The sequence below is a fragment of the Carcharodon carcharias genome, chromosome 3 (genome assembly GCF_017639515.1).
Source record: "Carcharodon carcharias isolate sCarCar2 chromosome 3, sCarCar2.pri, whole genome shotgun sequence".
In the NCBI taxonomy this organism is placed as follows: domain Eukaryota; kingdom Metazoa; phylum Chordata; class Chondrichthyes; order Lamniformes; family Lamnidae; genus Carcharodon; species Carcharodon carcharias.
In genome coordinates this window covers 115,108,251-115,123,059 of record NC_054469.1, presented here as the reverse complement: position 1 = coordinate 115,123,059, position 14,809 = coordinate 115,108,251, and the positions used below count along the sequence as shown (strand labels likewise).

Here is a 14,809-nt window from a genome sequence, read left to right as displayed (position 1 = left end):
TAAATTATATAGATTTTTCTTTTCCCTCCTATTTACATTATTTTTAAATATTTTTAAATCTTTTATGCTCCCCCCACCCCCACTAGAGCTATACCTTGAGTGCCCTACCATCCATTCTTAATTAGCACATTCGTTTAGATAATATCACCAACTTTAACACCTATGTGTTCTTTTGTTCTGATGTCTGACATCTTTTGATGATCTGCTTCTATCACTGCTTGTTTGTCCCCACAACCACACCAACCCCCTCCACTTCTCTCCCCCCAACCAAACCCCCCACCCCCGCCACACACACACACACACACACACACACACACACCTTAAACCAGCTTATATTTCACCCCTTTCTTGGATTCACTCAAGTTCTGTCGAAGGGTCATGAGGACTCGAAACGTCAACTCTTTTCTTCTCCGCCGATGCTGCCAGACCTGCTGAGTTTTTCCAGGTAATTCTGTTTTTGTTTTGGATTTCCAGCATCCGCAGTTTTTTTTGTTTTTATATAAGAGAAAGTAGAAGTTCTCATAGAAGAGCGTAGAATCTCAGAAACAATTGGCAGAAGTGCAATTACAGAATGCGAGCTTGAAGGATAGCACAGAATAATTATGCTCTTCTAGGGGAAAACTGATCAGTGTAGAGAACCAACTATCACGTATGTAAAGTGAGTTTGATAAGGAGAAACGAGAGCCGATGAGACCACTGGAATGTCACTCACAGGAGGTAGAATACTTGAAAGAGAAGTTGAAACACTGAAATGATAATCTTGTAGAAACAAATTCAATAAATGTAGATCTTCAATTAAAACTTGATGAACTTCAAGTATCAGAAGTCTCTAGTAAGCATCATGCAAAATGCCTGGAACAGGAGAGCGAATTGCTGATGTATCAGAACAGTTGCTTGAAAGCAGAATTAACAATGAAAACTGATGAAATTCTGGAACTTTGATCCAATCTGAACAACACGAAGGATGGGATGTGCAGTATGGAAGAGGAAATCCAGACTTTAAAAGCAGATAAGGAAAATTCTACAAAACAAATTGAAGATCTAATGAATGAATTGAAGGAGTCTTAAGGAGCAGTCAGTGACCACAGAAGAAGCATTCTGAAAGAACTGAATGCCCAGGTGAAGTTGTTAGACGTATATAAGAGTTCCACAGGTGAAAACAAAAACTGAACTTACCAGAGTAGTTGCTGAGCTGAATGAAAAGATTCATAAGCTCAAAAAACACCTGGAAAATAAGAATGTAATCAAATTTTTGGCTAAAGTTAAGAAACAAGTGGGAATGGAGGTTCCATTTTTGAAACGTAGACTCCCACATTCATTACAGTGAACCGCATGTAGGAAGAAAAACAAAATGAGAACTACAGACAAGCAGTGAGTTCATTCTCCCCGCAAGGAATGGGATAAACTGATGACCATCCATAACCCCAAATGGGGAGTTGACAAGGAGCAGCTCAACTTCAAAGAATGCAAAAGGAGAATTAAAAACAACCAATCCAAAATGACCTCCTATTCATCAAGGTTTACCCAGTACAACAGAGTCTACCACTCCTCCAAATGTTGTAAAGATAAGATCTGGATGAATTACAAGGCCTGCAGACCACATGAACCTGTAAAAACAGAGACTTGAGGGGAGAAGGGGCAGTAGAAGTAATGTAAATATGTTGGGTAAACAGGAATATATTGTAAATACGTTGCACAGAGACATAGGGGGATGTGTAGTGTGAGAATCTGACATAGAAAGGGTTAATGTGGGACTGGGTACAGTACTACCCACACTATGATGCAAAGGGAACATGACTTGAATCTAGAGGGCAGTCTTGGACTGGACAGAGATGTGTGTAGAATCAAGCATGGAGACAGCTCCTAGCTTAGACCTTATACTGTATATATGTATATAGTTGTCAGTAATAAGCACTTACTGTTAAACTGCACAAGACTCAGAACCTTGTCGTGAGACCTATCAGACTACACACATCTTACAACAGACGTCCACGTTCTCCAGTTGCTTCACAAGTTCTGGGCAGCCAACACCAAGACGGCCAGGGCAGCCATCACCAACACGGCCATAAAGCTGAACTCTATGTGCTCAAAGTAGTAACAAACATAATTTATGTAAGATGCTGAGCATCACATGGAGACACAGCATCACCAATAAAGAAGCATCACAGAGGACTGGTCAGGGGCACCTGTGAGATATCGTGATGGAGAGATGACTGATGCTGGAAGGACACATATTTTACCTCTCGGACGTATTCCCTGCCAGAGTGGCAGTAAAATGAACAATACCAGATAGAAGAAGAGGGGCTGGCCAAAGAAGACCTGGCCAAATACATTTGAAGAGAATAAAAGCAAAATGCTGCGGATGCTGGAAATATGAAACAAAAACAAGAATAGCTGGAAAAATTCAGCAGGTCTGACAGCATCTGCGGAGAGGAATACAGAGTTAATGTTTCGAGTCTATATGACTCTATCAGAACTGAAGAAGAGTCATATGGACTCAAAACGTTAACTCTGTCAGACCTGCTGAGATTTTCCAGCTATTTACATTTAGGGAGGACACTCAAAGGCGGGACAGCACCTGGGCTGCAGCGAAAGAGACTGAGATGGACCGGGGTTGATGGCAATCCTGTTGCCCATTGCCCCACATGGGACTGGAAGAACTAAGTCTAAATATGTCATTCATCGTTGCACATGGGGTTCAAGTGGCCACTTTATCTTTAAATGTTAAAAAAGTTAAGATTAGCCATATATCAACAGAGCAGCCAATTTTTTCCTAAATTATTGAGATTAAGTGTATTGCAAACTATTATTCTTGTCGACGGAAGCAAACTTGGAATCCGCTCCTGGTTGCAGTGCAAATGCAATTTCACACTGCATGGCCAATTAAGATCCGCCTAATGTGAAATGCATCCTCTCAATGGTGGGTAGGGCTGAGCAGGGATGGGAGACTGTCAGGCGCTGGGTCGAATGGCTACCCTGAGGGTGCTTTAAAACCAGAGGCAGCTTCCTGAAGGCTGCCAGGGGAGAATCTTTGGAGTCTGTCCAGCAGACCATTTCACTCGAACAAAGGTCTCACCAGCAGCTGGAAACATCAGGCAGGAGTACAAGCCGGGTGGGCACTCAGCCCCATTTCTTGGACGAGTGCTTTGCAGACCTTGTGGAGGAGGTCGGTGTCAGGCGGGACACTAGTACCCAGGGATAGGAGGAGGAGGAGGCCACCGCACTTGATCAAAAAAGTCTGGGAGGAAGTGGCAGCCGAGGTCAGCGGCCAGGGTGTTCAGTGGCACACATGGGTGCAATGCCACATAAGGTTCAACGATTTGCTGCACTCAGCAAGGTTGAGCTCGTCAAGAGTGAGTGCCATATTGGCATGGATCAGTGTGAAGAAGTGTTAAGGGGAGGCCATCCACCCGTGGAGCTCAAGGGTGTTAGAGTCTGAGAGGCAACTGCCACTGACACCAGAGCTGGCCAAGCAGGTGAGCCCTGGCTGCTCGTCCTGAGTGCCGTAATGGTTGAGGGCCATGACTCGATGTGCCCTGCAAGGTGTCCCAGAGGCAAGTATTTTCCAGGCTGCAAAGGCGCTGTGTGTAGAGTGTGGACAATCAATGCTCCCGTATTATTTCAGAAGAGAAGCCATAACACTAATGAAAGAACTAAGACAGGCAGAGAAACCCCCCCCCCACCCACAAACCTCCTAATTCTGATCAGGTATGAGATGGATGCCTTGGAGCTGAAGTGCCGCCATGCAGGGTAAAAGTGCAATGCAGAGAGGTGAGTGTTTTGGACTGTACAAACATTCTTGTGTAGTCTCATCATTAATGGGAGCCTCAGACCTGGAGTCCCCATTGACCACTGAAAGACGATGGCACCACGATGCAGATCTCCATTATCTCGCCACAGCACCTGGCAAGCATAGTGACAGTGTGAGATAGCTGAAGAGATAGTGGAGGCGGTAGTGGTGATCTTTCAGGAGTCACTGGAGTCAGGGAGGGTCCCAGAGAACTGGAAAATTGCTAATGTAACACCCCTGTTTAGGAAGGGAGTGAGGCAAAAGACGGGAAATTACAGGCCGATTAGCCTGACCTCGGTCGTTGGTAAGATTTTAGAGTCCATTATTAAGGATGAGATTTCAGAATACTTGGAAGTGCATGGTAAAATAGGGCAAAGTCAGCATGGTTTCATCAAGGGGAGGTCATGCCTGACAAATCTGTTAGAATTCTTTGAGGAGGTAATGAGTAGGTTAGACGAAGGAGAGCCAATGGATGTTATCTACTTGGACTTCCAGAAGGCCTTTGACAAGGTGCCACACAGGAAGCTGCTCAGTAAGATAAGAGCCCCTGGTGTTGGAGGCAAGGTACTAGCATGGATAGAAGATTGGCTGTCTGGCAGGAGGCAGAGAGTGGGGAAAAGGGGGTCCTTCTCAGGACGGCAGCCGGTGACTAGTGGAGTTCCGCAGGGGTTAGTGTTGGGACCACAATCTTTCACTTTATACATTAATGATCTAGATGAAGGAACTGAGGGCATTCTGGCTAAGTTGCAGAATGATACAAAGATAGGTGGAGGGACAGGTAGTATTGAGGAGGTGGGGAGGCTGCAGAAGGATTTGGACAGGTTAGGAGAATGGGCAAAGAAGTGGCAGATGGAATACAACTTGAGGAAGTGTGAGGTCATGCACTTTGGTAGGAAGAATAGAGGCATAGACTATTTTCTAAATGGGGAAAGAATTCAGAAATCTGGAGTGCAAAGGGACTTGGGAGGCCTAGTCCAGGATTCTCTTAAGGTTAACTTGCAGGTTGAGTCGGTAGTTAGGAAGGCAAATGCAATGTTGGCATTTATTTCAAGGGGACTAGAATATAAAAGCAGGGATGTGCTGCTGAGGCTTTATAAGGCTCTGGTCAAACCACATTTAGAATATTGTGAGCAATTTTGGGCCCCGTATCTCAGAAAGGATGTTCTGGCCCTGGAGAGGATCCAGAGGAGGTTCAGGAGAACGATCCCTGGAATGAAAGGCTTAACATATGAGGAACGTTTGAAGACTCTCGGTCTATATTTGATGGAATTTAGAGGGATGAGGGGGGATCTGATTGAAACTTATAGAATACTGAAAGGCCTGGATAGAGTAGACGTGGGGAAGATGTTTCCATCAGTAGGAGAGACTAGGACCCGAGGGCATAGCCTCAGAGTAAAGGGAAGACCTTTCAGAACAAAGCTGAGAAGAAACGTCTTTAGCCAGAGAGTGGTGAATCTCTGGAATTCATTGCTATAGAACGACGTGGAGGCCAGGTCACTGAATGTGTTTAAGACCGAGACAGATAGGTTCTTGATTGGTAAGGGGATAGAAGGTTACGGGGAGAAGGAGGGAGAATGGGGTTGAGAAATTTATCAGCCATGATTGAATGGAGCAGACTCAATGGGCCGAATGGCCTAATTTCTGCTCCTATGTCTTATGTTCTTATGATGCAGATCTCCATTACCTCACCACGGCGCCTGGCACGCACAGTGACAGTGTGATATCGTTGTTCTCCCCTAGAACTGCTAGCTCACGCTCGAACGCTGGACCCCAAAGAACCACTCTTGATGCCAGAAGACCACTGGGCTTTAGATGCAGCTGCATCACACCTCCTCTCTGAACCAGGCACCAGCGCAGATACCAGCACCTCGATAGGCATTAGATCGTCGGCTAGGATATCATGCATAGCGGTGAGCACACTTCCTAATCGCTTGAGGAGCAGGCAGAGCCAGATAGTGCCCAGGGCTCCAGCACTCAGAGGACTGCTGGACACCAGGATGATGCTGAGTTGAAGGCAGATGATAAGCCTCTGGCATCGTCCATTAGGCGGCAGATGCTGGATGTCCAGCAGGATGTGCAGGAGGGTCTGGCAGAGATCCACGAGGGTATACGCGTCATGGTTTCTGTTGTGGAGGAGCCCATGTGGAGTATGAACACTGCATCGACCATCATTGAGTGCATTGCCTCCTCCATTGAGGAGGCACTCTGATGGACAGGCAACTCCAGGGACATAATCAGGGGTTCCTGGGGTTGCGGACAGACCTGCAAGCCCTCACACAGGCAATAACCTCAGGAGGTCAGTGCCCATGTGGGAGATGGATGAGGCACCCAGTATCCCAGCTAGGTGCCCATCCATCAATGGCGAGCAAGGAGGTCCAGAGCGACCTCACGTTGGTGCATAAGGTGCTTGTCGTCTCTGCAAGATCCTCTCAGGGTGCTCTGGATGATAGCTACAGCTCCTCCACCCCTTTGCCAGTGACCATGATGAGGCTGCAATGACTTGGGAGAGGCCAGCCATGGTACTGGACTTTCCCTCCCAGGTGCAGCCAGCAATGGTAAGAGGATCGGCAAGATCATCAAGGCCAACAGGATAGCACAGTCAGCAGGCTGCTACCAGCAAGGGGGGATGGGGGTGGGGGCAACAAGACGCAGCAATCGCAAACATAAAAACACCATATGTTATGTTCATTTGATACAAGTGCCAACATGATAAAAATTTTGCTTTTGTCTTAATGGCCTGAGTATTCTTCACTTGTTTTGAAAGTGCAGGGCATGCCAGTGTCTCATGCTGGACATGACTGGCTGTAAACTTTATTGCACAGGCATTGAGTGAACTTTGGGTTCAAAGGAAAGGGTCATTTCAAACATCTGGGATGGAGGAGGCAGCCCTGGCATGAGGCGAGCAGATCTTTGGCAGCCTAGCTGAAGGTGCGTTGGATCAAGGCGTCCCTGCCTACACGTCCTCACCGAGTTCCTCTTCTGACTCACCACTCTCTGGCCTGTGGAGCTGCCTCAAGATTCTCTTCCTCCAGTGGGCCCCCCTTGCCAGTCAAGATTGTGGAGAGTGTAACATACAACTACCATCAGTGATACTCGCCCTGGAGGGTATTGTAGTGCTCCCCCGGAATAGTCCAGGCGTCGGAAGCGCATCTTCAGAAGATCTATGGTCCTCTCTATCGCCGCCCATGTGGAGGCATGACTCCTATTATAACAATGCTCTACCTCCGTTCTTGGGTGGCGGAGAGGCATCATAAGCCACCTTTTCAATGGATGGCCCTCATTTCCCAGCAGCCGGCCATCCAGTCGAGCTGGGGCAGCAAACAGCCTTTGCACCTGTGAGTGTGAGGAAGTAAGCGTCATGGGAGCTACCAGGGTACCTTGCGCAGACTTGCAGAATCTGCATCTTGTGGGTCACAAAGTATCTAGACGTTCATCGAGTGGAATCCCTTCCTGTTGACAAAAGCACCCGGCTGACCCACTGGTGCTTTGTTGGGCACATGAGTGCTGTCAACTGCAGCCTGGATGCGAGGGAGCCCAGTATTTGCTGCAACCCCTCTGGCTTGCTCAGCCTGGCTGGCCTTATCCGTATGGAAATGAATAAACGTCATTGCCCACTTGAACAGAGCATCAGTCACCAGCTTGATGAAACTTGGACAGCTGACTGGGACACTCCACAAAGATCCCCCACTGACCCATGGAAAGAGCTGGCGGCATAGAAGTTGAGGGCCACTGTGACCTTCAGAGCTACTGGCATGGGGTGTCCACCCACATAGTTGGAGGTGATTTCAAACCCAATCATCTGACAAATGGAGGTCACAGTCTCCCTAGAGAGGCGGAGGCTCCTTCGTCATTGCACCTCGGACATGTTGAGGTAGCTGCATCGCTGCCTGTAAACACTGGCAGCAGGACAGTAGCAATGACTCGGATGTCTACCTTCTGGACCTGCACCTTTTGTGCCTGTGCTTCTCTTCCGACAGGTCGCTCCCCTGGACAATGCATTGGGACACCTAGCTTCCTCTCCTCAGAGGAGGAGGAGGTGCCTCCAGCAGAGAGCACAATCTCCAGGTAAGAGAAGGTTGCCTGGTGCCTGGAAGGGTCCACACGGTCAAAATCCTCCAGGGGCCTTGGAGGCACCAATGAGTCCTGAAATAGAGTCTAGAAATGCTAAGGTTGAAGCTTAGAACCGAGATGAAGCTGTCAAGTTCAATTAAGCAATCAACCTCCTAAACTCCCGACTACTCACAATGGCAATGTTGTAGACCCTGTTGTAACATCCTTGGATGAGGTTTCGTTAAAAGTGGGCTGCCCTCCCGCCCGTGCGACGAGCGCAAAATCGCACTAGCAATGTAAAGTCAGGATCAATTGTCTTTTTAATGGCCTTAAGTGGACTTTAAATTGTTGGCAGATGCGACTCCGACACCTGCATGCGCCCGCCAACCTGAAGATTGCTTGCATGCAGGATGACGTCGGGACGCTAGCCCAACATCATCTCGTGCTATTTCAAGTCCATTTGGGTCAGGTGCATGTGCGCCCACAAGATGTAAATTCTGGCCCTGAGGGTAGAGCAGATAAATACATGGTTAGAGACATGGTGCAGGAAGAAGGGCTTGAGATTCCTGGGGCATAGACTAAAACCTCCCCAATAGCTCTAATTTACAGGGGGTGGGAACCAGGTTGTAGAATTAGGAAGGAAGCAAGCTGCACAAAGGATTGCAGGAAACAAATAGTGCTGGAGTAAGAAACAGTAGAGTATTAGGCAGAGTCAGACTAAGAGGAAATATGGTAAGATCTAATTCAGCTTTAAAGTGCATATATGTAAAGCACAGAATGTCATAAATAAGGTAGTCAGTGCAGGCACAAATAGCCATATGGGAATATGACATTGGATGATTATGGATACCTGATTAAAAAATTGGCAGGACTGGGTGCTAAATGTACCTTGTTAGAAGGTGTTCAGAAAAGATAGGGAAGGAAAAAAAAATGAGGATGAATGGCAGCATTGATTAAGGAGAATATTACAGAGTTGGAGAGAGCAGGTGTCCTAGAGCTTGTAAACAGAGAATGTAATTAGTTAAGAAAAATAGAGGTACTATAACATGTTACCAACTAGTAGGAAAGATATAGAGGTGCAAATTTGAAAAGTAATTACAGAGAGATGCAAGAACTATAGAATAGTGATAATGAGGAAATTGAATTAACCTAATATAAAATTGGGACAGTAATAGCATGCTATGATCCTGTTGGGACCATTAATATTTAAAGAAGAAATCTGAACACCCAGCAATTAAGCGACAGAACTACACCACATGATTTCATGTTTTTTCACAAACTCAAACTTTATTGCATAAATAAAAGCAGTCACCACTAACAACACTATAGCTTATAAAGATTTATGCTTTAACTCAGTTCTACCTTTTTACTCTCCCCCCAAGGGTTCTCTCATCTTACGAAATCTTGAAGGTTCATTCACTTTTCCTGTATGCACAGCCCTCTAGAATTTACTTTAACTCCCCTTAGTATTCTAATGGCTGCCTTTAAAGAAGAGATGGTTTGGGTAGAGTCAGGGTCCCATGAGGGGGAAAGTAGGGCAATGAAAGCCAGAGCTCATTGGATGAAGTGAGAGAGAAGAGAGAACCGGGGGTGGGGGGGGATATGCACTTTAGGAAGAATGCGAAGGCTTTAGTGAGGCTGCAGAAAAGATTCACAAGAATGGATCTGGGGATGAGGGACTTCAGTTACGAAGAGAGAGTGGAGAAGTTGGGGTTGTTCTCCTTAGAGAAGAGAGCGTTGAAAGGAAATCTGATATAGATGTTCAAAGTCATGAGGGATCTAAACAAAGTAAATCGATAGAAACTGATCCCTTGGCAGAGGGTTCGAGAGCCAGAGAACACAGGTTTTGGCAAAAGTACCAAAAATGACATTCAATGTTTTAAAGAGAGGTTTAGGATTTGGAATACACTGTCGGAGAGGATGGATGAGGCAGATTCAATTGTGCCTTTCTGAAGAGAATTGGATAAGCACCTGAAGAAAGAAGAAATTGCTGGTTTAGCAGGAAAGGGCAGAGTTGTGGGACTAGCTGAATTGCTCTTTCAGAGAGCCAGCATAGACTTGATGGGTCAGCTGGCCTCCTTCTCTACTGTAACTATTCTAAGATTCCTTTGATTGGACATTTAGGATGACACTGGGTTGCCATCCTAAATGTCATCAAGCAAAATTAATCTAACCAAAATGTTTCCTTTTTAAAGGAGTATATAAAAAAATAAAGGGAGACATACCAAATTAAATAATATTTTCTATATTGGCCAAAATCACCAGTTCCTGAAGTGGCCCCCAGTCAAGGAAAGTATCAAGAGTATGTCCTTTCCAGGGCCACCTGGACATACTTGCCTTCTATCATTGGAAATATCCTCTAAAAAGAGAACTTACCAAGTTTCAAAGGGCTGTCACAAGTATATATTGACCACCTATATATCATTCTTCTTAAAAAGAAATTCTTTATGGCATCCAACCTTTTTATTTTTCTAAAGGTTTTGTATGTATGCTCAGTGGTCAAACCATCTCAAATATATCCTATTCAAGCAAACTGAATTAAAACTTACTTTAAAAATCTAAATCATGTCCACTCTAAGCCTGTGCTTCTTTAAAATAAACTAGCTGAATTATTCAAGCTTATATTGGTAACTATGAACTATATGAAAACCATACATAACTTAATCATAGTGCTCTTTGATTCACGTCCAAGGCTCTAAATCTCCATGAGCTATCCCGATTGTCTCTTGCTATAACTTTGGCCCCCAAACACAGAAAGTTCCCAATTAAGTTGCCTGCAGCTCCCAGAATCTTCTTTACAATATTAATGTTTGCAGAACCCTGCAAGGTCCCTCTCAAGTGCTCCAGGAACCCGAGAGTCTCCCACTCTCAAATACTGCTAAACCTTGAGACTTCATCCCCCAATACACTAGCGGACAGGTTTTTGTCTCCTAAAGGAGGTGCGAATTGGGGTGCGAAATGCTGAACTTAGTTTCTTTTCACTGCTTTCCACTAGCTTCCCTGCCTTTCACAGTTTTCATGTGGCCTTTTTGAGTCGGGAAGGTCTTGGATGTAAAACGCTGGCACCTCTTCTGAGCACAGGAAAATTGTATTCCCCACCCTGCACACTATTTTCGTGTGCTAGTGCGCGTTTTGGAAGCCCAAAGAAATGCACCATCTTGGAGGGTTCGTGACCAGTGGGGAAGCTTGCTGAGGAGTTACCAAAATTCTGAAAAGCAAATTTAAGATGCTTTCACATCCTCAAATGTCAATATTCAATGCTGTATCGTAGTGTAGATGTGTTTTTAAAGCAGTGATTCATCATAGGGCTCTGTCCTGCAAAGTTAAGTTGACCAGTACATTGACCACTTTTGTGTAAATGTTTACATGCATTACAGTACGTTTTTCCATTGGGAAAAGTGCCATAATGCACTCAAAATGTGGAAAAATGTGTTGAAAAACCATCCTCTTCACTTTGGCACTGGGATTTAAATGTCTGGTTGACTGAAGAAAGTCCAATGATTTTGAAATGTAAAAAAAAAAGCACCTGCTCCACTCCATCAATTGACAATTTGGTTTGAAATGCAGAAGACACCACTTGTTCTTTAAATGTTAGCCTTTGGAGTTGGGAAGCTAATGTTTTGAAAGCTGTGACTATTATGAATGGTTGGTTGAGTTCCAAAATCTTATGGCTTGCTGACAGCTGTTCAGCAGGATGACTGACAGTTTTACAATGTTGTATAACATACTCTGCCTTTTGAGGTGGTTTCAGAGTACAGCTGTTTGCTTACCCAACTTTATAGCCATTTAAAGGATTAACATTTTTCCAATGGAGAAGTTTTTTGCAGTATCAATGGCAGCGGGTTTGATTGAGAGTTTTATGAGATTGTCACTTTTTTTTTAAACTGTAATTATAAGAATTCCCACTGCTTTGCATGGCTCCTGAGGGGTGTACACGGTGGATACTATATGAGTGGTGAGGGAGGATACATGGGGTGCATGGAGAAGGCGGAAAGTGGCATGGTAGATCTGAGGGGCCATGGGGTGGGCTGTTGGGAGTGCAACGAAGGTTCACTAAATTAATCTCTGAGATGGAAGAATTGTCCAATGAGGAAATATTAAATAGATTGGGCCTTTATTCACTGGAGTTTAGAAGAACGAGAGGTGATCTCATTCAAACATACAAAATTCTTACAGGACTCAACAAGGTGGATGCAGGAAGGACATTTCCCATAGCTGGGGGGGGGGGGGTGGGATGTCTAGACACAGGGGACGGAGTCTCAGAATAAGGGACAAGTCGTTTAGGCCTGAGATGAGAAGGAATTTCTTCACTCAGAGAGTGGTGGATCTGCCCCAGATGGCTGTGAAGGCTCTGTCACTGAGCACGTTCAAGGCTGAGATCCATAGATTTCTACATTTTAAAAACATCAAGGGATACAGGGATAGTGCAGGAAAATGGTACTGAGGTAGATGATCAGACATAATCATACTGAATGGCCTACTCCTGCTCCTATTTCTTAAGTTCTCAAAGAACAGGGACAGGCCTTCTAACCAGAATGTTTCCACACCCATACACCATGACAGCTCACAAAGTACACCTCAAACCTGAACCCTGAGTGAAAAGTTAAAAATCCCAGGCAAAGTCACACACAGATAAAAGCAAAGTACTGCAGATACTGGAAATCTGCAGTAAATGTTGGAAAAACTCAGCAGGTATAGCAGCATCTGTGGAGAGAGAAACATAGAGTTAACGTTTCAAGTCCCTAATGACCCTTCTTCAGGGCTGGAGAGAAGTGGAAATGTGATGGAAAAGTCACACATAGGTCAGGTGTGCATTTCAGAAGGCGGATCAGTGCAAAGGGCAGGTTTTCCCAAGCCCGCAGGAAAATCTGGGCCCGGGTGTCAGCATTGGCTCAGTTGCTAGCTCTCTCACTTTTGAGTCAAAAGGACTTGGGTTCAAGAGCCGCTCCAGAGACACGAGTGCGTAATTTAGACTGACCGTCCCACGCTGAGAGGTGGACGTAGAAGATCCCACTGCTTTAGTGCAGTAGCAGTACCCCCATCCCCGGTAACCTGGTCAACATCACTAAAACACATTATATACTCAGTATCCATTGCTGTTTTTAGGGATCTTGTGACTGAGTATTTCAGAGGCTGGAGGCTAAAAGGTGCGATAGGTACTGTACAATTTTCTCTCAAACAGCATTTCGGTCCTCATTCCCAACCGTTTGTAAAGACCACTCCTCGAGGCCTGCTCAGACACTCCTACCTCCCATTCCTCGATGAATCTGTTGGCCTGCTGCACTTCAACCGCTCTATTCCTCCTGAATTCATCCCGGACATAGCGGTCACCCAAAGCACGCAGCTCGGGCGGCAGCAACCGGTGCACGAGCAGAATCCGCTTGTACAGCGCGCGCACCCGGCCGATGACATCCATTTCCTGGGCAACCACGGTACCACGAGCTCACCGGAAATGCCCGTACCTGAACCTTTCCCCCGAGGTACAACACGAATATTCCTCCGAATGAATTTATCTATATTGCCCGGAGTGGGGAAAATCAGTACGTATCACTGCGGCTCCATACTTTCTTCAGAATGAATTGAAAAATAAATAGATGTTGATAATTATTGTCGTTTGCGAAGTATTTCGCATTTCTTGCCGTCTTGTAACATCGGTTTCGGGGCTCGTAACGCGGGCTGTTGATGCTGTAGCACGAGAGCCCCGGTGACTCTTGATTGGTTGTTGCTATGGAGACCTGCTGAGATTTCCCAGCAATTTTTGTTTTTGATTAAGAGATGGCTGGTGGCCCCCAGAAAGGAGCCGGATTAGTTGGGTCCGACACAGAAACATAAACTAAAAGCAAAATTTGCAGATGCTGGAAATCTGAAATAGAAACAAACTGCACAGGTGATTGTGTCTCTGCTGGCTGAAAAGGCTATTCTCCCAATCTCAATTTCTACTCTTAGTCTATAGATCAGAGCTCTTCAAGTGAATATCCAAAACTTAACTGTAGGGTTTCTGCCTCTACCACCCTTTTAGGAAGTGCATTTCTAATCCCCACCACCCTCAGTGAAAAAAGCACTCAACTCCCCTTTTACCAACTACTTAAAATCTGTGCCCCCTGCTATTAATAGCCATGCCATCAGATCCTTCCTATCCAATATCTAGGCTTCTTATAATTTTATACAACTCAATTAAATCTCTTTGCAGCCTTCTTTATACCAAAAAAACAACTACACCCTATCACTTTCCTCATAGCTACAATTTTCCATTTTCTAAAAACATCCACGCAAATTTCCTCTGTACCATCTCTAGTGTAACCTTATAATTCTTGTAATATGACCAGAATTTTATGCATTTGTTGCTCTCCAACTCAAACTTTTCTGGATTGAGTCCCATTCACCTCTTATATACCATCACTAACTAGTCCACTGATAGTTTCCTGCCATCTGCAGCTTTTTCCTCACTATCACCATTTGCATTCATTATGCTGCCTACACTTAAGTTTAAATTGTTGGTGTATACTGCAAAAAGCAAGGGACCTAGTCCAGACAAACAAATGAAATAGGAGCAGAAGTAGGCCCTTTGGCCCATTGAGCCTGCTCCACCATTTGTAAGGTTATGACTGACCTGCTTGTATTTGGAATTCCACATTCCTATCTATCCCCGATAACCTTTGATTCCCTTGCCTAACAATAATCTATCTACCTCTGCCTTAAAAATATTCAATGACCCTGTCTGCACCACCTTCTGAAGCAGAGAGTTCCAAAGTCACACAACCCTCAGAGGTAAAAAGTTCTCATCTCGGTCCTAAAGGGCAACCTTTAATTTCAAAACAGAGCCTCTAGTTCTAGACTCACCCACAAAAGGAAACATCCTTTCCATGTCCACCTTGTAAATACCGTTCAGGATCTTATATACTTCAATCAAGTCACCCCGTACTCTTCTAAATTCCGGTGGACACAAGCCCAGCCTGTCTAATCTTTCCT

At 45.1% G+C, this 14,809-nt stretch overlaps 1 protein-coding gene across 1 annotated transcript in view; it reads right to left on the bottom strand.

The window, feature by feature from the left end:
• The window catches only part of sdhaf3 (succinate dehydrogenase complex assembly factor 3), a 46,610-nt gene extending 33,308 nt beyond the window's left edge, over positions 1 to 13,302 (bottom strand). The window contains exon 1 of the mRNA XM_041184615.1: positions 13,089 to 13,302. Coding sequence (XP_041040549.1) covers positions 13,089 to 13,256 — 168 coding nt within the window. The 5' untranslated portion in view covers positions 13,257 to 13,302. The remainder of the gene's footprint in view (positions 1 to 13,088) is intronic.
• Positions 13,303 to 14,809: the final 1,507 nt, after the last annotated feature.